This window comes from Egretta garzetta, unplaced genomic scaffold, assembly GCF_000687185.1.
Source record: "Egretta garzetta isolate BGI_Z169 unplaced genomic scaffold, ASM68718v1 scaffold27, whole genome shotgun sequence".
Taxonomy (NCBI): Eukaryota; Metazoa; Chordata; class Aves; order Pelecaniformes; family Ardeidae; genus Egretta; species Egretta garzetta.
The window spans coordinates 1,775,300-1,799,628 of record NW_009260400.1 but is presented as its reverse complement, the minus strand read 5'-3'; the positions used below and the strand labels follow the sequence as shown (position 1 = coordinate 1,799,628).

The window sequence follows — 24,329 nt, the reverse complement described above, 5'->3', positions numbered from 1 at the left end:
GGTGTCGAGTCCCCATCCCTGGGGGTATTTAAAAGCTGGGCAGAGGAGGTGCTTAGGGCCAGGGTTTAGTGGTGGGAATGCAGGGTTAGGGGAATGGTTGGACTTGATCATCTTAAAGGGCTTTTCCAACCTAAAGGATTTTATGGTTCTATAATTCTGCTGCGCAGGAGCGTTGATAAGTTGTCCTGCTCGCGGAGGCAGGGGGATTGTCTTTGCCAGCTGGGAGAACAGGTAGCAATCAGGTTAAGAGAGTGTGGGCCCTGTGTTCAGCCAGCCCAGGTGAGAACTTTGGGATGTTGAGGATGTATCGCCATAAATCTACATCTCCTGACTGGGCAAGTGAGGCAGCTTTGGAGCAAAGAGAGGGGAAACCTTTAGCTCTCTACAGCACGGCAGCTTGGAGAGGACTTCAGCTCACAAGGAGATATAACGGGGCTCTGCAAGGAGCGGGGCAGCCCAGTGAGATGCCCACCCCAGAGTTAGTGGTGTCAGGTGGTGCCAGAAGGGTTTATTTATTCCCTACTGTCCGCTTGGTGTAGCAGAGGGAGGCAGAGGTCCCCGGGGGGCCAGGCACCCCAAGGGTCCTTCTGGGCCAGCTGGTATGCTGTGTGTTTTTGAGAGTGCTGAACTCAATGCCGCCTTTTCAGCCGCTTTGCCCTCGGGAGAGTCATCTTTCTCCTCTGCAGGTAAACTTTCTGACTGTGAGCTCACTTTGCTTGCTTCCTCTTCGGTGGGAGCCGTCCCCTCTTCCTCGCCTGCTTGCCTCCATCACCCCACGCTTGTCTTCAGCTGTCCCCGACATCACCTGGACCAGGCCGATCCTGTCTGGTTGTCCCTCGCCCCGTCCCCCAGAACTCAGTGGGGCCGTTGGACTGCGAGCGTGTTCCCGGGAGCACATCTGCCTTGCTCTCGGTGAGGCAGGGGATAATTATGTTGTACTATGTGGGTGACCTTTAATAATAACTCAACAGCGATGCTATTAACTAGCCTTTCATGCAGGGTAAAAGCCGTGCACAGCATTCAATCTGTGTTTTCTGCTGGTGTGAGGAGTCCTGCTCTTCCTAGGAGAGGGGATGGATGGCAATACTGGCGTGCTCAGCAGAGTGGAGCGTCAGCATCTGATTTATTTGGGGATGGGACCCTAGGTAGTATATTAAACCGAAGCTTTTTTTGGTTTGTTTTTTCTGCTGTGTTCATTATCGTTGCTGCTTTACCCTCTCCTGCCTTTCCTGTGGTGTCCTGCTGGGAGGGCTGGCTGGGCTGTGGCATGCTGCCTGCCTGCAATGGTGCCAGGCAGCCTGCATCAGTGCGGGCCAGTGGAGACACCTTCTGGGGTCCAGCAGAAGCGGTCGAGATGAGCAGGGATGTTTCCTCCTAGGTGAGGAGTTCAGGACGTGCTCCAGCATTTTGTCTTCCTCCTTTTCCTCGCTCTGCCCTTGGCACCATGGAGGGATGACAATGCGAGCTGGTGGGCAGAAGAGCCCAGGTTACGCGCTGGTCCTCAACCCTTGGGATGCCTCAGCTCAGGCTTGAGATGCTTTTTGGCTTCTTGTAAGGTGAAGCTGGCCTGCCAAGCCCGCCCAGCCTGATCCCTACCATCTCAGGCTGCGTCCTGTTCATCCCTTTCACAAACGTGTTGAAATCCAGCTTTGGTCTCCTGCAGCCTTTGCCCTAAGAAGAGGATGGATGGAGAATATAGAATCATAGACTCGTTTGGGTTGGAAAAGCCCTTCAAGATCATCAAGCCCAAACCTCCCCCTAACCCTGCCATCCCACCACTAAACCCTGGCCCTAAGCCCCTTGTCTGCCCAGCTTTTAAATCCCCCCAGGGATGGGAACTCGACCCCTTCCCTGGGCAGCCCCTTCCAGTGCTTGACAACCCATCCCATAGCTGGGAGCCTTCTGCTTGCCTGGCTAATGGACCCAGGACCAGCCCCCTGCTCTCAGCTGGTTGTGCTCAACCACTTCTCTGCCTCCCCCCTGTTTCCTCATGTTTTTAACCCTTACAGCCATACCCTTCATGGTTTGCCAAGCTCTCAGGCTTGCCCCCATGAAGACATCTTCAAATGGTGAATGCCCAGGTCCCTGTGGCTGGAGCACGTCTCTCCTCCTCTGCTATCAGTTACAGGAGTCAATACAGTCATTCGTTTGCAGAGCCAATTTTTGAAGGTGCTGGTGAGATTGTAATTGGCGCTGATTACTTTAAACAGCGTCTCCAAATTACAGCTGTCAGGGCTTGTTTAATTTTGAACAAAGGCTACAAACTGTATTTATCATTAGAGCTACTGATTTGTTCAGAGGGACCTTTGGCCAGAGTCTGATTGAGAATCAGGAGCTTCCTACCACCTCACCTGATGCTTATAAATCACCTGGCTGATGTGCAAAGGAAGGAAAGGACTTAATGGGAAATGTTTTGCTGGCTGTAAAATCAGTGCGAGTCAGAATAACTCCAGTAAAGTCAGTGGAGGCTTCTTCCAGGGCTATAACTCGTCGAGAGAGGTGGGTGCTGCTGCCTGAGGGTGATCTCCCTGAAGACTTGCAGTGCCTGCGGTGGCTGGCCCTGAGCCAGCTGAAGTTGGACCCAAGCGGCTCAGGAGCTTTAAGTACCTGCACCCTGCAAAGCCTGGCCAGCTGCATCCTGTGGAAGGACTCTGCCAGAGGCAAGAGCTATGTCAGAAGGAGCTCGAGGGGCCTCAGACCCTTTGCTACACCCCAAAATCAAATCCCATGGCTTCTGCTTGGAAGGTGCTGGAGAGTTTTGTTTGCTGCCCCAGGAACATGGGAAACTTCACGTCTTTTCAGTGGTAGCATCCCTTCCTACACAATTTCTGCTTTCAAACAAGAAAGCAAAATTCTACCTCATGGCTCAGAACCTGCATTTTTTTGGCTAAAATAAGTAAGTGGCTGTTAAAACTGCTTATTAACTGCAACTTAATTATTACTCGATGACAGTGGGACGTCCCCAGGACTGCTCGCTACGTTCTGATGAATGCCAAATGCAGCTTAATCATCTGCAGCACCCGCAAGACAGAAGTTGGAGGTGTCAGATCTCACTGCAGCGATGTTGCTTCTCCATCTCTCCGCTGCCTGGTCTGAATTTCAATGGGTGGCTCAGTAAATGCACAAACCTTAGGCGAGCAGAGGAATTTATCCTGGCAAAGAAATAGGCTTCAGGGCCATTTGGACAAAATGCAGTTTAATAGTTGCTCTAGATGAGGGCAAACCATCACCTTCCTCGGCTACTGACCGGGTAGCCCAGCTCAAGCTCCCTGTTCCTGCATGGTGCACTGGGAAGGTTTTCAGTTTACTCCTGTATTGATATTATTTTGCTTTCGGTTGCAAACACCCTCGAACTGTCTGTGGCTTGCTCCAAAGTGCCATTTTAATATCATGCTTCATCGGGAGGTTTGTTTTCACCCGGTGCCATGGCTGTGCCCAGTGGGGGCTCCAGCAGGTGCTCCTCGGGGGCCTGAGCAAGGATGCTCTGCATGTGGGTACCGTGCGTTAGGGAAGCACTCAGCACTGTGCAAACTCTTGCATTTCATGGGAAGGGGTGGTGGCTTCTGGCACACGTCCTTGGTACTGGCAGGGCCTGCAGGGCCCTCAGGCGCTCCCCTTACAGTTTTTGGGTGACTGTCCTGATGGTGCTGGCTGTTGCACAGCCTGAGCCAAGCTGGGTCACGTCATCCCATGTGAATCTTCACATGTAGTTTGCAGAAGCGGTGTGATTTCTAGCTCCTCTATTTTGGGAGGCAGGTGTGGGAAGCAGTGTGAAGTTGTGTCCCTAGCAGGCTCAGAAACCAGGATACAGGCTGAGGTTTATTTATATTTTTTTTTAATGTCTCGGAGTTTGGGGATGGTGGGTGGCCGAGGGTGTCCTGACCCTAGTAGGAAGGACTCCTCTCTCCCTGATGTGAATCTGCCCATGCTCCCATTAAATCCCCACTGTTAATTCCCGGATGCATTTGTCTCATCTGAGGGGTGGCCAGGTTGGGTGAGACAGACCCAGAGGGGTTAACACCTTGCTTTCAGCCCCTCCAGCTCCTGGCTGAGCTGCTTCCGTTGGAAGGGTCCTCGTCATAGCTCTGTGGTGCTGGTGGAGGCAATTCCATAGTGCTTTGGCCCCTCTGGTTTGGGATGGGTCCTCTCTGCAGGTGGAGGAACTGCTTTCTGCTCTTTGCCTTCCTCCCTGCAGTCACAACCTTGGCCCGAAGGTGCTGGAAGATGTCCAGAAAGTCCCAATTCGCATCAGGGAAATAGCTGCGTGAAGCCTGGGCTGATGCTGAACATCTTGTTATCTTCCCTGTCCTTCTCCTTTTCCAAGGCAACCCCCTTTTCCTCCACCACCAGGAAGATTTCTTGTCCTGGGGGTCAGCTTTCTGTTCACAACTTGGGTTCCTTGCTCCCTTCCTTTTCACGTTATGCTTCTAGTTATTCATTTTGACTTTCCCCCACTGGAAAAAGTCCCTCGCTGTGCTTTGTGCTTCTCTGCAGCAGGACTCGCTAATCATGTTGTCTCCCAGCACTGGGTCCCAGAGGGCTCCTACTTTAGAGTGAAAAATATTGTTGTCGTCTAGGCACCGCCGTCCTGCAAAGTTGCCTCAAACCGTTCTATAAAACTAAAGGTAATTTAATAAATGATTATGGATTTTCCGTCTCAGGGGGTTTACCTCTCTTCAGGAGTTGTTATTAACCAGCAGTATTTATCACAAGCAGCTCTAAGAGCAGCGATTTCGTTTCCTCGCTAGGATGGATCGCAGCTAGCAGTTTTGGGAGAGTCACCGTAATGATAGCTAGGCACACACGCTGCACTGGTGCATAGCTGGAGGGCTTCGAGGTGTTCCTGGCCTGGGATATTTGTACCCCTATGTTTCAGGCATCTCCCTCATCACCCAGGAGAAGAGGTCTTCAGCTGCAGGCTGTGATTCTATTTCATCCTCATGCAGACGCCCAAGGCAGTGGCTGCTGGAGGTGTTGAGCAGTTCGGTCGCCCATCAGTGCACCCCGACATGTTTTAAGGTGCCTCAGCTGAGAGGAGCAAAGGTTGCGCAGATGGGACTGGAGGTTGGTGATGCTCTGCAGGGGCGAGCAAATGCCTTTGTCTCCTCCATTCCTAGTTTCTTCTTCCATGTGGATGGTGCTGAGGTCTTGCTTGGGGTCCTCTGTGGGGTCCCAGCAGCAGGCAGAGGGAGGAGCTCACCTGGGCCAAGCCTTGTTCTTCCATGTGGTTGTAGGAAGGACAAGTCAGGTGGGATCTCTGAAGAGCAGAGCCTCTCATCCAGAAAGGAGAACCAAACTTCATAGAATCCTAGAATGCTTTGGTTTGGAAGGGACCTTTAGAGGCCATCTAGCCCAACCCCCCCGCAGGGAGCAGGGACATCTTTAACCAGATCAGGTTGCTGACCTTCAATAATAAGCTCTAAAGCTAAAGGCAAATACTCATTTGGGAGCTCATTGTTAAAGTCGCTGAATTCCCAGCTGGGAACCAAGCATCCAGGTTGCTTGTTTGCATATGGGTATCACTTGAAAATAGGTGCAGTGACAGGCCGGCATGGTTCCAGGGTGTCCCTCCGCATGGCATGAGAAGTACGAGCAGTGTTTCTATGGGCACCTGCTGCAGTTTAAAACGGGGAACGTGATGGGAGTCACCGGGGAACATTTGAAAACGTTACACCGTGTACTTTTTACTGACAGATGCTGATCGAACTATAAACTCAGCTCTGTTCATAAAACAAGTCATTGAGCCACTTTGCCGAACCATTTGCCAAACTGGTCCTCAAATGGTTTGCGTTCAGAAGCTGCTGCTGGGGAGGCGATCACGCCGTTGGTAAGCGCTGCATCCGCTACAATGTCGTTCCAGCAGAGCTGCTGCCCTTTCAGCGCAAGGTGCAGTTAGAGCCCCTGTGTTGTAACTGGGGAATACCTGTGGCACAGCAGGGAGCTGAATCTTGCCACCAGCATTTGCTGTGGAGCCATTAAAAATGGCCAGAACTTCTTTCCCCAAAGCACTAATCGCTGCTGCTTTGGTGCTCATCGGGGATCAAGGGGCTGTTTAGCTGTGAGTCTGCCTGGAACAGTTCAACGTGTCTTTCCGTGTCGCTGGTGGCCTTGGTGCGTGCGAGGATGTCCTGTGCTGGGCTCCCTGGGTGCCCCTGAGCCGTGCTGGGCTCTGTCTGGTCAGGGCACAGCAGGCTGCGGGCTCCATCCTGCTCCTGCCTGACCGTGCATAGAGAAAGCCACCAGCATTGCCACTTGCTTGTGCTGAGATACAGCTGTGGGTAGTTGTCAGGGGAAATATTCGGGATAAATATTTAGTGGAGCTGCAAAACTTCTCGCTTCAGCCCCCTGGGTGGGGAAGATACAGTCCACAGTGCCGAGTGCTCTCAGGAGGGCATGATGGGTCTGTACCGGCTCGTCGCTGTTTGGATCTGCCTCTTTGCACCTCAATCTCGCCTTTTTGCACAGTTTGTCTGTCTTTTCCTCTCCTGCTGTGCATTTTGCCTCTGCACACAGCGTTCACCTCTGTTCTCTTCCTTTTTGCAGCCAGTCACCTGCACCACCACTACGCCAGCAGCGAGGCGCATCATCCCCGGGCAGCCCCAAGCATTGACCTGCTCCAGCCTGGTTTCAGAGCTGCTGGGTCAGACCGATCACCAAGCTCGCACCACTGGTGCCCACAGGGGCCTCATCCTGCCGAGGAGCCACTCATGCAGGCTTCCCTCCCTCCCACTGCAGGTCCATGATCAAAACTGTGTTATTTTCCAGGTTCAGCCCTCCAGCACCTAAATTTTTCATCAAGCCCCAACCACCGAATGAGGAGGAAGCCCGGTGGGAGCGCTCGGCGTCTGTGGAGAGCAGCTCCAGGGATGGAGGTGTGGAGGAGCCAGCTGAAGCCCCAGGAGCAGTGGGGGATCTTGCCCAAGAGCCAGCAGATGCATATGACTCCTTGGAAGTGAAGGTAGGTTTCCTTGTATGCCTAGTGCTTGCGTTGCCTCCCCTAGCTTGACACCGAGAAGCTGTGCTCGTGCCAACCTCCCTTTTTGCTGCCCTGTGGTTGTGTGCCCTGAGAGTGGGCTGGGCAGCAGGGCCAGTGACTGGACATGGGAGGGAGAAATGGGACGGTTGGGCTTGGAGAAGCCCACTCAGATTCTCCTGACCTACGCTGGATTGGGGATTTTTTTGGTTTGGGTTGGTTTGGGTTTTTTTATGTCAAATGAGGCTTTTATCTGCATCATGATGTGAAGGCTCTCAGTTTTCTTCCTGTATCGAGCTGTGCTAAGTACTGATCTCCACGTACCGCCTTCTCAACTCCAGCTAGAGGCTAGAGCCACCCATTTTCACGCCTCTGCCTTCCCCCAAGACCGGATATTGCAGTGACAGCTGCAGAGCTGTCATTTATAAAATAAGGCTTTGCAAAGTCTCTGTCTCTTCCTCCTGGCTTTGAAAACAGCCTCTGAGCTGCTGACCTTCCTAGTGAACCTCGCTGCTTTGGAGCTTGGCCTTGGTACTAGTGGGAGCTGGCACCTTGTTCTGCATCATGTGGGACAGAGGCTGCTCCTGGGGCAATAAAAAAGGATGTAAGGGAGCATGAGAGGTTCTGGAAGCGCCAGCGGTGGTGTTGGGTTTGAGGAGAGGGGGTGCACCTGCTGGCATCCAAATACCGGCAGGTTTAATGTTATAACACTACATCTTGTTTCTGAATCAGGAGAAATGATACTTGGTAGGCATAACGAATAGCATGGCTGACTGTTTTTGGATGGAAGCATGGATTCATCTTTATTTCCTGCTTTGTTGCTACGTATGCCCAAATAAACCAAGTGGACTAAGCAGGATCCAAAATTGCTTCAAAGGATACATCTAGGGATGCATCTAGGGACATGGTTTAGTGGTGGGATGGCAGGGTTAGGGAGATGGTTGGGCTTGGTGATCTTAAAGGGCTTTTCCAACCAAAACGGTTCTATGACTCTATGATCTGGATTGCAGTTTCATCTTCTGCTTATGTCACTGTATCAAAGCGATATCCTTATAACCTCCCTGGGGAGGTGGGAGACCAGAGGGCTAGGAGAGATGTGGGTTAACAGCTTTGGGAACATACACTTGGCAAAATTTTGCTAGGTTTGAAAATGTGAAGTTGATAGAAAGAGCGTTGAGATGTGAGAAAACTCTTCCTTCCCCAGTGCTTATCTACTGGGGACATGTTGGTGTATAAGGATTTCCTGTAAATATTCTTGCAGGTTTTGCTGAAGTCAAGGCCACAGCACAAAGCACTTCTTTACATTAGTGAAGTGCTCTTAGATGTCAAGAGCAATCACAAAGCCCTTGGTTATAAATAGGGGTCAGAAGCCCAGAAACGAGGTTACTTTTGAAAGATGGCACCTCTGAGGTTGAACACCAGCCCTCAGCTGCTGCAAGGCAGAAAAACATCTCGGCTACCACCTTCAGGAAGGTGCCATCGGAGAAGAACGCCCCACTGGAGACCCTCAGCTCTTCAGCACTGATGAGTGCATGAGATGAATCATAGAATCACAGAATCGTTTAGGTTGGAAAAGCCCTTTACGCTCATCAAGCCCAACCGTTACCCTAACCCTGCCATCCCACCACTAAACCCTGGCCCTAAGCACCTCCTCTGCCCAGCTTTTAAATCCCCCCAGGGATGGGGACTCGACCCCTTCCCTGGGCAGCCCCTTCCAGGGCCTGACAGCCCTTGCAGGGAAGGAATTTTTCCCCATGTCCAACCTAAACCTGCCCTGGCACAACTTGAGGCCTTTTCCCCTCTTCCCATCACCCATTACCAGGGAGACGAGACCAACACCCACCTCAACAACCTGAAAATGGGACAGCTGTGCCGAGCACTTTCTAAGTCCATATTTTCTTGTTTTTAATACCTCTCACTTGCAGCTGTGTTCCTATTTTTGTCACAGAAAACCGAACCTGTCCAGGCATGGGGTTCTCAGCGTCTCCCTTGGGCAGGAGTGAGTGAAACCAGGCTGGCCCAAGGGTGAGGGGTCTGCCAGGACTGAGTGCTGGGAGCACCCAGCTTCAGCTTGCAAGCTGGTGTGTAGGAAGTGCAGATGGAGCCTGTGTCTCATCTGTGGGTGGGCTTGGACCCACACTAAACTGGTGGCATGGACAATAACCCTACTTGATTTGCGCCCAGGTCCCATCTCAGCTGCTCCTGCCTTGGTGAGGTGGTAGACCCTGCAGCAGAGTGGTCTCACCTAAATCAGCCAGCTGCTTACTGCAGCCCATGGTGCATGTTTTCCAGCCACTGCCATCTGGTGCTGCAGAGCTGGACGGAACTGCAGAGCTGGACGGGGCTGCAGAGCCTCCAAGCCTGGTGAAGATCAAGGAACTGATGCAGTTCGTGGAGGCAGAGCCCCTCGCCTTGGGAGCAGAGGAGGTAGGTGAGAATCTTGTCTCACTTCTGCGACTCCAGCATGGCAAGCAGTTGTGTAGCCCCCACTCCCACTGGTGGCCCTTGGTGCTGCTCCTGGAGCAGCCTCACGCTCCTCCAAGCTCATCACACAGCACCGCTGAAGCAACTGGTCATTGGGGAGGCCATGTGGGACATCGCAGGGCTGGCCAAAGACGTTAACCTGTGCAGCACCAAGTGCTCAATAGGAAATTTCTGCAGTAGCTTTTGCTGTAGCACCTTGAGAGGGAGCAGTGAATCAGAGAGAGAGCGGAAAGCATCCGGAGTCAGATGAGCTGGGCTGGAGTCCTCCCCTAGGCTACAAGGGCTCTCACCTTCGAGTCTTGTGTTTTTCTAAAGGTGTTTTTTAAAGACAGGTTCTGCAGAGGAGAGAATTTCTTGCTGCCAGCAGACCTCCCAAATTACTTTAACATCGTGTATTAATTAATGTATTAATTAGTGAGTATGGGAGAAGATTTTTCATATAGTTCCTCCACTGGAAATTGTAACGGATGCATGACAAGATTAGGATGATTTTTGCCTGTGTTTGAGGAAGAGGCCCCTCCAGCCATGCCTGTCCTTTGCTCCAAGCTATGGCTGCTCTTCTGCATCAGGTTTGATGCTCCACATCTTGCTCTCTCCTTCCCTACCTCCAGGTTTTTGACGTCCTGCCGCTGTATGGTGTCCTGCAGCCAGGCGAGAGCCAGCGGGTCACATTCACCTTCTTTGGCCATACAAACATCGTCGCGCGTGTCATGGCACTGTGCGGGGTGGAGGGAGGCCCGACCTACGAGATCGCGCTGAGTGGGGAGGCTTCGCTCATCAACTACCTCCTGGACACCACAGAGATCAACTGTGGGCTGCAGGTACCACACATGTCTCTTGGCAGAGGTCCTTGGAACCATCACTGGCGGGTTGCCGCCCACCTTAGGCCTAGGCCTGTCCCCTTCCCAGCTACTTTGCTGTCTGTGTGGGTTGGAAGTACAACCTTTGAGTGATGTGTCCTGCATCCAAGCTGGTTTTTAATGGCCATCTCCGCCCCCCGCCAAAGTTGGGAATTCCTCCTTTGCAAGGTTAGTAACTGGGGCAGGCAGGATCCCAGAGGTGATCTCCAGAGGGACGTGCCCTGAGCCATCCATCCACTGATCCACTCCTAAAGCCTGAGGTCCAAGGAGATGCTCTCTTTTAAAACTCTTGATAAATCGACAGAATAACATCCCAGAATCATCCCTGCTTTACTTCTTTTCAGTTTAAAACCCCCCCACATGTTTCCAGCTGTTGGCCCTGTGTTGCGCTGTCTGTGTCTCCCCTTTTGCTGTCACTGCAAACTCTGCCCATCCTTGCAGGCAGACGCCTTTTCTTCTGCTGTGTCTTGGTGCCTCCTGCTTTGTTTCAGCAAGCTGTTTGGCGAAGTGCAGAGGGCTTGTATTCTCTTTGGTTTCTTCATTACCGATCTTTTCGTGGTTGGCATTGCCCCTTTGCACGCTGCCATAAATATCTGTTCCTATGTAGGGGTAAGAGGTGCCCTGTGGCTGTGGGTTCCCCAGGTTAACCTGGGAGAGCCACGCGCCCAAACTCCTCTGTCCCTTCTTTTCTCCTGCATCGTGGTTGTTTGCTCTCATCCCAATGAAAGCAGGAGATTCCCAGCATCGGGCCTGTCTCTTCAACTTCTCTCTTCAGCTGTTTAATGAAGTCACTGAAGCAGAGGTCACCCTGCGGAACAGCGGGAAGGTGGGATTCACCTATGTGGTGCTAAGCCCCAGCATGGCCGCTGCTGCCAGCCCTCTGCCCGGCGTGCCCCTGCTCATGCCCAGCACAGTGAGTATGAAAGTAGCACAAGTGATTCATTAACCCTGGCCCTTCGTCAGGCTGCCCAGGAGAGGGTTATAGGGGAAAAAAAACCAAACAAACAAACAAGAAAAAACCCATGAGAGCAGCCAGGAAGGACAGGTCGGTAAGCAATTGCTGCTGCTGGGGGGCAGAGAGGGTCAAGCAAGTGCTGTCCTAATAGACTCCCTTAATGGCCTTTGCCAGCGGGTGGCTTTGCTGTCATTTAGCAGCCACGGGTGGGAAGCCCGAGGGCTCCGCTAGCTCTCCAGACCCCAGCTGCTGAGCTCTCTGCTTGTGCTGGCACTGGAGCCAGCTGGTGGAGGCTCTCCCGAGGGTCACCTTACCCAGGTTGTGTCATCGGACAGGATTCACTCCTTGTCCCTGCCCATAAAAAACCCTGCCTGCGCCCTGCCAGCACTAACCAGGTGAGACTTACGTATGAGACTTGCTTGAGCATGAAGTTTCTTTGCCCAAAATTGTAACTGCCCCTGCACTAGTCCGTCCCTCTGCTCTGCAGCAGCTTTGTGGGGCAGTGAGGGAGGCCAGGGAGGAGCAGGGCTGGAATAACAAGGAGAAGAGTTTGCAGCATCCCACCGTCCCAGCTTCTCCTGCGTGGATGTCTTTGAGCTGAAGCAGTGTTCCTGTCTTCATTCCTTTTTGCAATGGGAAGAGGAAGGCTTTCATGCCTCCTACAAGGGACAGCACACTGATGCCCTCTTCCTGCAAGCTTCCAAAGACACAGCTCTCCTTGGACCCATGCGGTTGTTGCTGTAACAGCGTCGCTGGCAGCTTGGCCAGGCTCGCTTTCGCTGCAGCTGTGTTGTGCACTGGGTTAGGGGCTCAGGGGACCAAGTGGCCAGATCTGTCCCACTCAGCAGCTTCTCCCTGCAGCATGGAGGGGAGTGGGGAGCCAAGGGTGCAGCCCAGTGTGCGGAGGATGAGCTGAGGAGAGCTGCGGCTCTGTCCTGTCACCAGAGCCGTGTTGTTCTCTGCTTGTATTTGCTCTCGATCTGGCTGGCATGAGCCCATCCTGGGGCTTGGACAGCCCTTCTGGAAGCCCGTAGAGGAGGTGTCCTTCCCGGCAGCACCTTCTTCCCTGGATCTTGTCCTAGTCTGCTCCAGCATTTCCAGAGATGTGTGTTTGCAGGTCACCATGCGTCTGGGTAGGTTCGTGCACCCTCGCTGTAACCATGCAGGCAGGAGATGTTTGGTTGGGGTCACTAATAAGGGGTCAGGCCCCTCAACACCGGCTTGGGAAGCTCTGACATGATGTGACGGGAGCTGCTGGCCCTGCTGAGGGTGCGGGCGCTTCACTCATCTTCCATAGTGGCTGGAAAAAGAGCTTTCATTTATTCCGTCTGGCTTGTGCTTGTAGAGAGCAAATGTTGTTAGCAAAAGAGCTGTGCTCGCATCCCCACAAGCCCTCTGAAGGATGTACTGCATGCTGGTGTAGGAGACTCCAGCTTTTGGATACAAGCAATCTAGAAAGCCATGCTGTCTGATCTTTCTGATCTTTGAGAACCTGCCTTCTCTTCTCAGCGGGTCTGTTGTCTGAGCCATCCCTCCAGCAAACCCTCTTTGGTTGCATTCCCTCCCTCTTCTCCTGTGCTGTGCAGGGTTACCTTGGACCTGGCAAGGAGCAAGTGCTGAAGGTCTATTACCTGCCAGGAGTGCCTGGAGTCTTCTGCAGGACTTTCCAGATCCAAGTGGGTCACCTGGAACCAGAAGAAATCTCCCTGAAAGGAGAGGGGAGCTTTCCCAGGATCTACTTGGACCTGCCCAGGAACATCAAAGGTGAGCACTGCCTGCCTGCTCCCCAGGAAGGTCCCCTTCTTTTTCGCCCATGTCATCTGCCCATACGGCAGCTTACACTCACCTCCACCAAGCCTGGAGGCTTCAGGGCTGTCAGACCAACACTCAACCCTCCGGTTGTTTCCTGAGTCTTCAGAAGCCTGTGTGGGCTTTGCCCTGGGAACCATCCTAAAGACCTCGCCAGTGAATCTGTGGGTGGCCTGGAAAGATGATGGCTGGACAGAAATGCTTGGGAAGGCTCTAAAGGAGGCTGGCAGGGATTTTGGCAGGGTTGGATTTGCATTGCATTGGGTGGGAGTGAACACCAGGATTCACAGAGGGAAAAGCAGCATCCACGTTTCCATACATTGCTGGAGGAGTGTGTTTCTGGGAGAGGCCAGCATGGGGGGAGTGGGGTTTCCCAGCTTGAATGGGATTGGCACTGCTCCCATGCTTCCATTTGTGGATCTCGTCTTTCTTCAGGAAATGAAAAATATGAGAAGATCCTCAAAGAGGCGAAAGAAAAGATGGAAAAAGACAGCCAGAGAGATGAAGCCGTTGTTTTGGGGGAGGCTGTGGCCATGGAGCCGCCCACGGATGACTTGGGCACCCTGGTGAGAACGGCTGCTGTCCTGTTTCGCACGTGCCACACTCCCACTGCGTCACTTGGGCCCCTTGCACCCTGCAAGAGGCTTCCCGGTGTCCTGGTGGCACTTGGGACCTCCCTGCCCGCACCTGGCCACGATCATGCATCAATTCAGCATTGCCCCAGGGGCTGCCCACCGCTGATAGTTGTGTCCCCCCCCATAGATGCACCAGCTTCCTGACTACCCCGTGGAGAGATCCTGCAGTGATTGGATTTATGGTGCTTTGATGGAGGTGCAGGTCACTGCTGGGGTGTTTGTTGCTCACAACCCAAGCCCTACCAGGTTTACAGAGCTTAATAGCAGCAGCCTGCCTGCGCCTTGGGACCGTGCTGTCATCTCCAAAAGAATCATAGAATCGTTGAGGTTGGAAAAGCCCAACCGTTTACCCTAACCCTGCCATCCCACAACTAAACCCTGGCCCGAAGCACCGCGTCTGCCCGGCTTTTAAATCCCCCCAGGGATGGGGACTCGACCCCTTCCATGGGCAGCCCCTTCCAGGGCCTGACAGCCCTTGCGGGGAAGGAATTTTTCCCCATGTCCAACCTAAACCTGCCCTGGCACAACTTGAGGCCATTTCCCCTCATCCCATCGCCCATTCCCTGGGAGCAGAGCCTGATCCACCCCAGATGCCCCCTCCTCTCAGGCAGTTGTAGGCAGCGATAAGGTCTCCCCTCAGCCTTCTCTTCTCCAGGCTCAACACCCACAGATTCCCCAAACGCTCCCCAGCAGCCTGGGGCTCCACACCCCTCCCCACCTTCCTTGCCCTTCTCTGGACACGCTCCAGCCCCTCCAGGTCCTTCTGGGAATCAGGGGCCCAACCCTGAACCCAGCATTCCAGGGGCAGCCTCACCAGTGCCCAGCACAGGGGCACGGTCACTGCCCTGCTCCTGCTGGCCACACCAGGCCTGATACAAGCCAGGATGCTGCTGGCCCTCTTGCCACCTGGGCACACTGCTGGCTCATATTCAGAGGCACCAGCTTTATTGTGGTTCCCTTTTGGAGAGAGCTCTTGTCTGAGCTGCTTTGGCAGTGGCTGGGGCCAGGCAGATACTTGGAGCACTGGCAAGTTCCTGGCTTGTCTGTCTGTTTGTCTGGCTAGATCAGCTTTTCTAACAGTGACTGGGCAGATGAAAATGCTGGTGTTCATTTCCCTTCAGCTGAAGTCCTGGCTGAGAGAGCAGGAGCTGTCACAGCCATGGAGCAGCGAGATGGGAGGACCCCATCACCTCTCAACAAGAGCAGGGTGGGATCCTCTTTCAGAGACAAGCCTGGCCCTTGGGAAGGACATTTGCTAACCAGTCACCATCTTTGCTTTCCTCAGTTTGACACCCGGCTGCAGATGCTGATGGAGCAGATGCTGGTAGAGGAACACGCCCTGGAGCAGCAGAAAGCTCTTGCTTCCAGTCCCCCAGAGGACACTGCCTTTGACCAGCGTGCTCGTCACAGGCTTCTCAAGTTAGTGGGGATTCCTGTACCCTACCTCCAGGCACCCCAAGGGTAACACCCAGCAGCACACCCCGGCTCCTGGGAGCTGCTTGTGTCTGCAGAGCTGGGAATAGCCAGGGACTTCTGAAAGGGTCTGATCCTTATAGCTTTGACGTATTCCCTGTGAGCAGCTGAGTGTCCTCACGTCCACAGTGCTGCCCTGAGTTTTGAAGGTGCTCAACTCCCCACAGATGGTGGATTCTGCTCTTAGAGCTGAGGGGGTCCAGTGCAGACCATCAAGCCCATCCGAGGCAGCACAGACACCATCCGTGCTGACCAGCTCTGAAAGAGGCAAATCAAAGCTGGTGTCCTTTTTCCAACAAACAGATCACACTAAGCAAAAAGAGCAGGGAGTTGCATAGTTATTAGCTTGATAAACCCTAAATCAGCCAGCTGGGATGCTGGTGGGGCTGCAGGGCTTGCCTAGATCACCTGGTCCTTCCTTTTGCTCCTTCATGATGAGGCATGGGCACTGTGTAGGCTCTCCAGTTCAGGAAGAAGGTGCTCTGCAAAACAGATCCTGAGTGGGATTGCTCTGGAAAAGGACCTACCCATGAATCTTGTGGGTGTTTACTGCATTACCAGTGCTCCTTTGGGGACAGAGTTTGCAATGCTCTGCAACCAGATAATTTTATGTTAAGGTCCCACTGGTAGCTAAGAAAACCTAGGACCTACACTCCCTGTGACTTACTGAAGTCTTATTACCAGGTAGGCAGTCAGGCCTTGAGTTTCACTGGCTAGAGTTGAGTTTTTATAGCAGCGAATACAGAAATATCCCCTTCATTTGCATCTTCCATCCCCTTGGAAACGTGGTTTAAGGGCTCCCCTTACTACTCCTTTCAGAGCTGAGCTGCCTGAGTATGTCCTGGACTTTGGCTACGTCATTCTCGGTAACATCCACACACACATTGTGAAGATCACCAACACCGGGCAGTTCCCTGTGTCCTTCCACGCCGATGGACGGGTCCTGTGTGACACAGGTAACCAGCGCTGGAGAGGCTTCCTGTGGGCTTGAAGGAGGAGCTGTCTCTGACAGATTAGCTTAAGCCACTGGACACGGGGAGGTTCTCTGAGTGCTTGTATAGCTTTTTCCTCCTTAGTACCCCTTGCTTGGTGCTTTAGAGCCTGAGTTCTCCTGGTCAGCAGTGCCCAGAGACCTGGCCTGCCTGTGAGTGCCCTACCACTTCATTACAGGGGCTGGGTGAGCTGGTCACCTTGGTCACCTCTCAGCATCTTCTGCTCTTGGCTACCACAGGCATTATCAGTTTCTTTGTGCACTCTGTGGGCTTGTGTTGCATAGACATGTGGTTCAGAAGCGTTTTGTTCAGTGTTCATAGTGTCTGAACACTTCTGTTCATCCTTTATTAGAGAAAAGGCCTGTGAGGTCCTTGGATGTATTGAAACAGGCTTCCAAAACAGGCCTTGAGGTAAGGCTGCAGTGCCATCGAACGGCCACTTGCTGTGTCTGAGGAGCGGTCAGGTGTCTCCTCTGAGTTATTTTCCAGGAAATGCCATGGTATGGGGGAATCATAGTTGGAAAGGGTTGTCAAACACTGGAAGGGGCTGCCCAAGGAAGGGGTCAAGTCCCCATCTCTGGAGGGATTTAAAAGCTGGTCAGACGAGGTGCTTAGGGCCAGGGTTTAGTGGTGGGATGGCAGGGTTAGGGTAACGGTTCGGCTTGGTAAGCTTAAAGGGCTTTGCCAAGCTAAACGATTCTATGATTCTATGAAATTCTCCTTTGGAGAGGTTTGTGGATCCTTCCCTGGGATGCCTGATGAAGGAATTACTGGAGCTCCTCAAATGATACATTTCCTTTTTACCACGTGCGTCTTGGATTCTGGCTGTGAAAACCCTTTCTTTGTGCGGCAACAAGGGAAAAAGAGCATCAGGCTTCTACGGAGATGCAAAGGGGTCCTTCAGAGAGCTGCCAGCCAGGGCATCCATATGGCCTTAACGTGCTTGTGACATATTTCATGTTGCTTGAGTGTTTCAGCTGCTTTATTTTCATCTGTTCAAGGTTTTAGCGTGGAGCTGGACCGCGTGAAGCACCTGCCCTACTGCGAGACAGAGACGTTCGAAGTGCGCTTCGACCCCCAGAGTGCCAACCTGCCGGTGGGAGAGGTGGATGTGCTTCTGCCCATCAAGGTGCCGCAACGTCCCTCACCTCCCTGTGCCCACACCACCTTTTGGGGCAGGCAGCAGGTCAGGGACAGCAGCAGATGTTACTTGGGCTCTCAGCTGGATGCTCTGTCCTTCACTAGGTAGCAGGAGGTCCCACGTTTCACGTCCGCCTCTGTGCCAACGTGACTGTGCCGTCCCTCAGCCTCTCCAGGGACAGACTGGAATTCACCGCCGTCCAGTGTGGGCAGTGCCAGGAGGAAACTGTCCAGCTCCACAATGAGCTCCCGGTCCCCTGTAAATGGTTTATCACCATGAATGAGCCGGTTAAGAAGGTAAAGGACAAACAACGTGTAACCTGGAACTTCTTGGTTGGGTTTTCTTTGCCTCTCTTGCCTTTTCTGTCCCTACGGCTGCTTGAGCACTTGGGCTACAGCTTGTGTGAGGAAGCTTTTGAGGGTACAGAGCAAGGCTGGTTCACCTGAACCTGTTCACTTGCTGATGCTTCGCTTCTCTGCCATCTTTACTGATTCCTCCTCCTCCGAGGACAGTGCCTCCCCATTTGCCTGCCCTGCCTAAATATGCCTTCCTTCCAGTTCTAGGCCAGTGGTGGCTGCGGCTGGTTTGGATGTGGGTGCTCTCAGTGCCATGATGGTGTCTCAGAGCACTGTGGCAACTGAGGGTCTGTCCTCACCAACCAAGGATACCTCACATGATTGGTTTCTGTGCTCAGGTGGACAAACATTTGCCAGCGAGCATGCGTCGGAAGCTCCTCCAGGAGTTGAAGGCCAAGTTCTGTGTCTTCAAGGTGCTGCCCTTGGCTGGAGCCCTCGCTCCAGGACAGCGATGCAACGTGCGAGTCAGATTTTTACCCATGGAAGAGGTGAGATGGGCAGGTGTAAGCCCCAGGAGGTCTGGCAGGGCAGTGGGTAATGAGACCCCAGCGTGGGGAGCAGGACATGAGGTGTGCCTCCACATGGAGCTTTCCACAAGCCCCATACCCACCGTGCCTCAGCTGCCCCCGCAGCACCCTCTTTCAAGGGGTGCTTTGAAATCCCGATGGGGAGCTTGCACAGAGAGCATCAGGGCACTGTGGCGTGGCTCCCTCTTGATGCGGGGGGGGAAATCTGCCTGTTGCCCCGCATCTTCCCCCTCGCGTTGGGCGTATTTGCAGGCTGCAGCACCCTTGCGCAGAGCAGCTGACACGCTGTCAGGGGATAACCCTGGAAGGGCCAATCCAGGCTAATCCTGCTGCGGGTACCAGCAGACACAACAGCCACCAGACACCTTCCTGGGCATGGCATGACAGCCTCCTGTACTGGTGCTGCCAGTGGTCCCTGGGGCTCTGGCCCAGCTTCCTTGCACGGTCCCAGGCAGTCTGGGAGTCAGCACAAATGACGGAACGTTCCCAAAAGCCGTTTGCATGCGGCCACTGTGACTTGGAAACCGGCAGCATGTAACAGTATGGACACAAGTGCTTCCTTGCCTAGGAATGGTCCCAGGGATGTTTTAATTGCTAGTGGGGATGCAACCATCTTGGTGCTTGGCTTTGACCAGAGTCAAGCACCGAGCAGAGAGGAAAACCCTTATTTCTAGCCAGGGAGGCCTCATCTGCCTCTTCCATGTAGCTGGTGTTTGCCTGGTGCAGCAGTGCCAGGACTGCAACATAGAATCACAGAATTGTTTAGGTGGGAAAAGCCCTTTAAGATCACCAAGCCCAAGCATTCCCCTAACCCTGCCAGCCCACCACTAAACCCTGGCCCGAAGCACCTCTGCTGCCCGGCTTTTAAATCCCCCCAGGGATGGGGACTCGACCCCTTCCCTGGGCAGCCCCTTCCAGGGCTTGACAACCCTTTCATTGAAAAAATTTTTCCTAATGTCCAACCTAAGCCTTCCTTGATGCAACTTCAGACCATTTGTGTAACCCTGAAGAAGGAGGTGAAACAGCCCCTGAGTCCCGTGGGAGCAGAGTCCACCCATAAGGACCTTTCTTATGAGCATTGCACTCCCTCATGACTAGGTGAAAACATCTGATTGTCCATTTTAGGTGCATCTGATACCCAAATGTCCAGTTACCCTTCACGCTAGGGTTCATCCCGGTTACTTGGAGCCAGCATGCAGGGGCTGTAGCCCCCTGCTCTAAGTTAATATCTGTTCTCCGTTCACCTTAGAGGCACTGGTAACATCCCTGACCTTGGGGCAAGGGTTGAATTTGAGGCCCTGTCATCTGGGACCTCACAAAGGAGCTTTCTGCACTTCTCTCTTTTCAGAAGTCTTACAGGAGCGAGCTGAAGATAAACATTTGCCAGAGCAGCCAGCACCTCCAGCTGCAGGTCTGGGGGCATGGGCTGGAGCCGCAGCTGGAGTTCAGCCCCCCAGTGCTTGAGTTGGGACCATTGCTGCCATACAGCCATGGGGCGGAGGGGACAGTGGTGGTGAAGAACCCATGCGAGTTCCCCATCGAGTTTTACTCACTGGAGTTTGACCAGCAGTACCTTGCTGAGGAGCAGGTGAGAGGAAAGGTCTGGTCCACACGTGCATGCTCCTGTAGCTTCACAGCACTCCAGCATTCCCAGGCTTGTGCCAGGGAGATGGAGGCAGTCCCCAGGGCAAAGCCTGGTGGCATTTTGGGGTTAGCCAGCTCTGCTAGTGGGCTGTGGAAGGGCTTGGATAGTCCGTGTTGTTGGGAGGAAGAAATGAGGGGGAAGATAGGTTGGTTGGGGAGTCTGTTCATTGATAGAGGTCAAGAAACACATCCTGTATGTGGCTTCTCTTCCCTGCATGCACAGATCCTGCGGATGCTGAAGGACTACGATTGCCACAACACCTTATTGCTGCCTCTGCGCACCCCGGGTGAGAAGCTGCCCCCAGAGGTGCTGGAGTACTATCAGGATCAGATAAGGCTGCAGGATGAGCAGGCGAAGTCCAAGACTGGGGAACCAGCAGGCCAGGACAACGGTGAGGGTTTGGCGTTGGCTGTTCTGGGTGTGGACACAGCAGGGAGCCCAGCCCACCTACCCTGAGCTCGCCATGATGTTCTCCATGGAAAGCCCGTGCTTTTTGCAGCCACCCATTCTACAGTTTGGTGGAGGAATTCCAGGGTGAAAGTCATCCTCTACTAGCCCTGAGCGCAGCCAAAGTTCTTATCTGCCTACCATGGACCGGGAGATAATCAGGCTATCCCCTTGTGTCCCTCAACCACAAAAAGTAGGACTGGTTCAGCCAGTAGAACCAGGTCTAATATCACTAGCTATTTTATATTTGCTCCTTCCCAGCAACAAAAGCACAAGCTCAAGATTCCCCTAAGGGCAGAGACAGCCTGGAGAGGCTTCTCAGAGCCATGGGAGTTTCCATCCGTGGGAAATTTTCCGCCTTTTTTCATGTTCACTCTCTTCTTCCCTCCCCATGTCCTTTCTCCTCAGCAAATGCTGAAGATGTCCAGTTTCTGTCAGATCAAGGAGGAAAGCTCTCTGCTGGGATTGTTCATACCATCTCATCCCATAGCTCCATCGTTCCCTCCTCTGTTTTTGATGAAAGCCAGTCCAACAAGGTGGACTCTAAATCAGAATGTGGAGAAGAGGAGGAGGAAGGTGCTGAGAAAAGACGTGGTACAGGTAATAACCTTAAGCTCTTCACCTATTTCATGTCTGTTGTGGCAAAAGGGCCTCAGTGGAGGACTTCAGTGTCATCTCCATCACTTCACTACAGCCTGGTGCCATCTTCCTGTAGGCCCTGACTCCACTTTTGCATACAAAGTCTGTAGGATGCCAAGAAGAGTCCAGGGCAGCTAGAAGGGAGAGGCCAGGGACGTTTTCCCCCACTTTGCCAAATGAGCACCTTTGCTCCCAGGAGCTGCTGGGATCAGGATCAGGACGGTGGTGTCCCTGTTCCTAGGCAGGGCAGTGTGCTCTCTCCTATGGGACATTGCAAACCAAGATGTCTCTCAGTGACCTCCTAAGGGCTCTTTGTAAATGCTCTTATGGTGAATTCAGAGCCCAGCTAAATCTCCTGGTGCAATATTCCTAAAGCATCGGCTTTGGGATAATCACTTCGTCCCCAAATGGAGCCTCTCCCTTGGGACTGTGTAAAATGCCCAGTTCTGTAGGTCCCCAACTTACTCAGCAGAACCCAGGACCAAGCTCCCATGAGGACCATGTTGACAGTTCATGGAAGGAGGCTTGGCCCAGTCCTTTTAGGTATTGCTGGATGCTTGTTCTTTCCTCTTTCTGCCACCCAATTTGCTATAATCTGAACAGGAACCTTTACCAGCATCTAGCGCAGATCCTGATCTGCACAAGCCTAAAGGAAGGGGCATGGGAAGACCCCAGGCACGACGTTGGTTTCAGCAGAGTCTCCTCTCCCAGGACCTGAGGGGGTGGGGGAGCGTGATCAGGATCACAGGTAGGCAGGACCCTGACTTTTATACCCGGTTCTGCACAGCAGAGCATCGGCAAAGCACCACCAGCAGCAAGGAGGCTGCGGGAGAACTGGAGGACAGCCCTGTCTATAGGGCCATCGCCCGCCACCTTGGCATCGATATCTCCACAGAAGGACGCGCAGCCCAAAACCGCAGAGGGATCATCATCATCATCCATGGGGCGCCCCTGACAGGTACATGAGCCACAGCCCTTGGCCTCAAGGAAGCAGGGAAAGCAGGAGAGGCCATGGTGCTTGGTTGATCCGTTGAAGTGAGGCAAGGTAAGCCACAGCTCCGCTGGCACACGAAACAGTCCCAGGCCTTCACCTAGCCGGTGCCAGCAGTATGGCTTGCCTTGTGTCCATACAGCTAGGCTCTCATTCTCCCAACAGAGTAGCCATGTCCCTGTTGCTTGATGGGACCATACTGCCTCATGGGAGCTGTCCCTAGCCTGTATTGACCCCAAACCGTGCCCAGACATTGCCCGAGACAATCGCTGACCAATACAGGCTAGCAAATGGTCTGAATGTTGGTGGGACAGGGCTCGAAGCCCTTTGTCACAGGGGACAAAGTCCTCAGCTGAAACCAAGGTGGAGATGATCCACCTGGCTCTAGAGAACAGCACTTCCAACCACGCTCAAGCTGCCTCCCTCGTGGTTTCCCCTACAGCGGCGCTTTGCTTTCTGCCTGTCCTTGAAACTTTGAAATCCCATTCTGGGGGCTTTCCAGAGCCTGTCCCTGGAAATGCCTCATGCACGAGTGTCACCAGGCAGTCTTCCTCTCTCTCAAGGCAAGACGTCGGCAGCGGTTGCCCTGTCCAAATACTATGGTGCTGCCTGCTTGTCCATCGACGCCGTGGTGACGGAAGCCATCTCGGACAGGAGCAGCTCGGCAGGGCTGCGCGCCCGGGAGCTGTGCATCAGGGCTGCCATTGAGCAGAGCCGCAGGGAGACAGAGGAAGCTGGTAAGGAGAAACACTGAACCCAGAGCAGCGCTTCAGAAACCCACCACAACCGTCCACTAATGCTTGGTCAAGAGAAGTCTGACAGCCCTTGGGTGTCTTGGGGAACGTGGGCGAGGCATGTAGAAATGCAAAGCCATTTCATAAAGCATCTCTGGTTATTAAAAAAGTAAAAAATCTTTATTTTAAGGGCTCAGACAGGGCCACTTTTACGGCCCCAGGGCTTCTCGGCACATTTTCCTTTTCCTAGGAGCAGTGAAGCATGCCTGTATCTAAGTTTATTTTATATTTCCTCAAAGCTGAATCCAGCCAGGCAGAAGCGCTGCCCACTTCAGAGGGCTTTTTCCTTGTTAAAGTGGCTCATTAAGCACTAGGCGAGTGACTTTGAGTGTGGCTTCACAAACATGAGAGGAAGGGAAGAATAACCTCCCAGGGGAGTTTCTGATGAGAGACACGCTGCAGCTGAGCTCTTTTCTCGCTCAGCTTTGAACCTGGTTGGGTTGGGAGCTGGCGGAGGGAAAAGGGGGCTGGCGTCCCCAGTGGGGTTATCCCCCACAGAGGGATTAGCTCCTGTGGAGATGGGGGATGCAGCTGGGGCAGGGCTGCGCATTACAGTCCCCATGGGAGAATGGAGGATGGGTGCAAGGTATGGAAACAGTGGTCCTGGAGGATGAATCCTTGGCTTGATCCATAGGGGAGCTACCGTGCAGTGTGACCTGCGTGCGCACTCGTTAGGAGGGACACAGGGCTGGACATTAAAAACTCTCTGGCTTTAACATCCAGAATCTGATGGTGCACTTTATCATGCTACTAAGAGAAGCAGGGAAGGAGCAGCTTCTGGAGAACGGTGCTGCTGCTGCTTCTGGAGAGCAACTTCTGCCCAGCAGGCAGGGGGATGAGTGCTGTGTCCCTGCCAGGGCGCAGGGCTGTGCCCGGTGGGCTAGAAGGGCCCACTTGCTCCCCACAGCGCCTGTTGCTGGCCCCACTGAGCTGTCTCTGTCCTCCGTAGGTCAAAACACAGAGGTGTCCCTCAACCTGCAGTTCAGCACAGAGGCCAAGCACAGCCCGGACGGGAGCCTGTCCAGCTCTGGGGACAAAGTCAGCCTGCAGTCTGTCAGCTCCCGAGGCCGGGCAAGCACGGCAGCAGGAAAGAGGAAGACGGATAGCCACACATCCCAATCTCAGAAGCAACATCTGATGGATCCAGCAGGCTCCCAGGTGAAGTACGATCCATGCTGGTTAATGCCTGGGACCTTTCTGTTGCCTTTGAGAAGCAAGGGGGCTGCTTACAGCAGAGGCTCCACATCACCCAGAGCCTGAAACGGGGGTATATAGTGCAGAGAGCCAGCTGGGCATGGCTCGGGGTGGGAACAAAACCCTGTGCTCCAGCAGAAAAAACTCTGATGGGCCTTAACGGTTTGTTGGTGACGTCCAGCCCTGACTAACGTGGCTGCAGGCAGTGGGCAAAGCTGCCGGATGCTGCACCGGGGACTTGAAAGCTTGGGCCTCTGCTGGCCAAGAGCTGTGCCCTCCAGGGCTGTCCCCCAGAGGTGCTGGCCTGCATTTTTGCTCTAGTGGGAATTATTCAGGGGTTTCCAAAGTGGTTTATTTTTCTTGTGGCATTCAACCCTGCAGGACTCAGCCGGTTCTCATCTCACCTCTCCCCTT

The 24,329-nt window shown here is 53.5% G+C and overlaps 1 protein-coding gene across 2 annotated transcripts in view; it reads left to right on the top strand.

Moving 5' to 3' along the window:
• Positions 1-17,519, top strand: part of LOC118452748 (hydrocephalus-inducing protein homolog) — a 137,217-nt gene extending 119,698 nt beyond the window's left edge. Inside the window, exons 25-33 of one of the 2 annotated variants that reach the window (XM_035898720.1) lie at positions 6,766-6,958; positions 9,266-9,400; positions 10,069-10,278; positions 11,093-11,230; positions 12,859-13,036; positions 13,517-13,647; positions 15,002-15,135; positions 16,009-16,145; positions 17,183-17,519. In XM_035898720.1, the coding sequence (XP_035754613.1) occupies positions 6,766-6,958; positions 9,266-9,400; positions 10,069-10,278; positions 11,093-11,230; positions 12,859-13,036; positions 13,517-13,647; positions 15,002-15,135; positions 16,009-16,145; positions 17,183-17,430 (1,504 nt within the window). In that variant the 3' untranslated portion in view covers positions 17,431-17,519. Of the gene's footprint in view, positions 1-6,765; positions 6,959-9,265; positions 9,405-10,068; positions 10,279-11,092; positions 11,231-12,858; positions 13,037-13,516; positions 13,648-15,001; positions 15,136-16,008; positions 16,146-17,182 lie in introns of those variants that run through there. The other variant, XM_035898721.1, reaches the window with a different exon arrangement.
• The last annotated feature ends 6,810 nt before the right edge of the window (positions 17,520-24,329 follow it).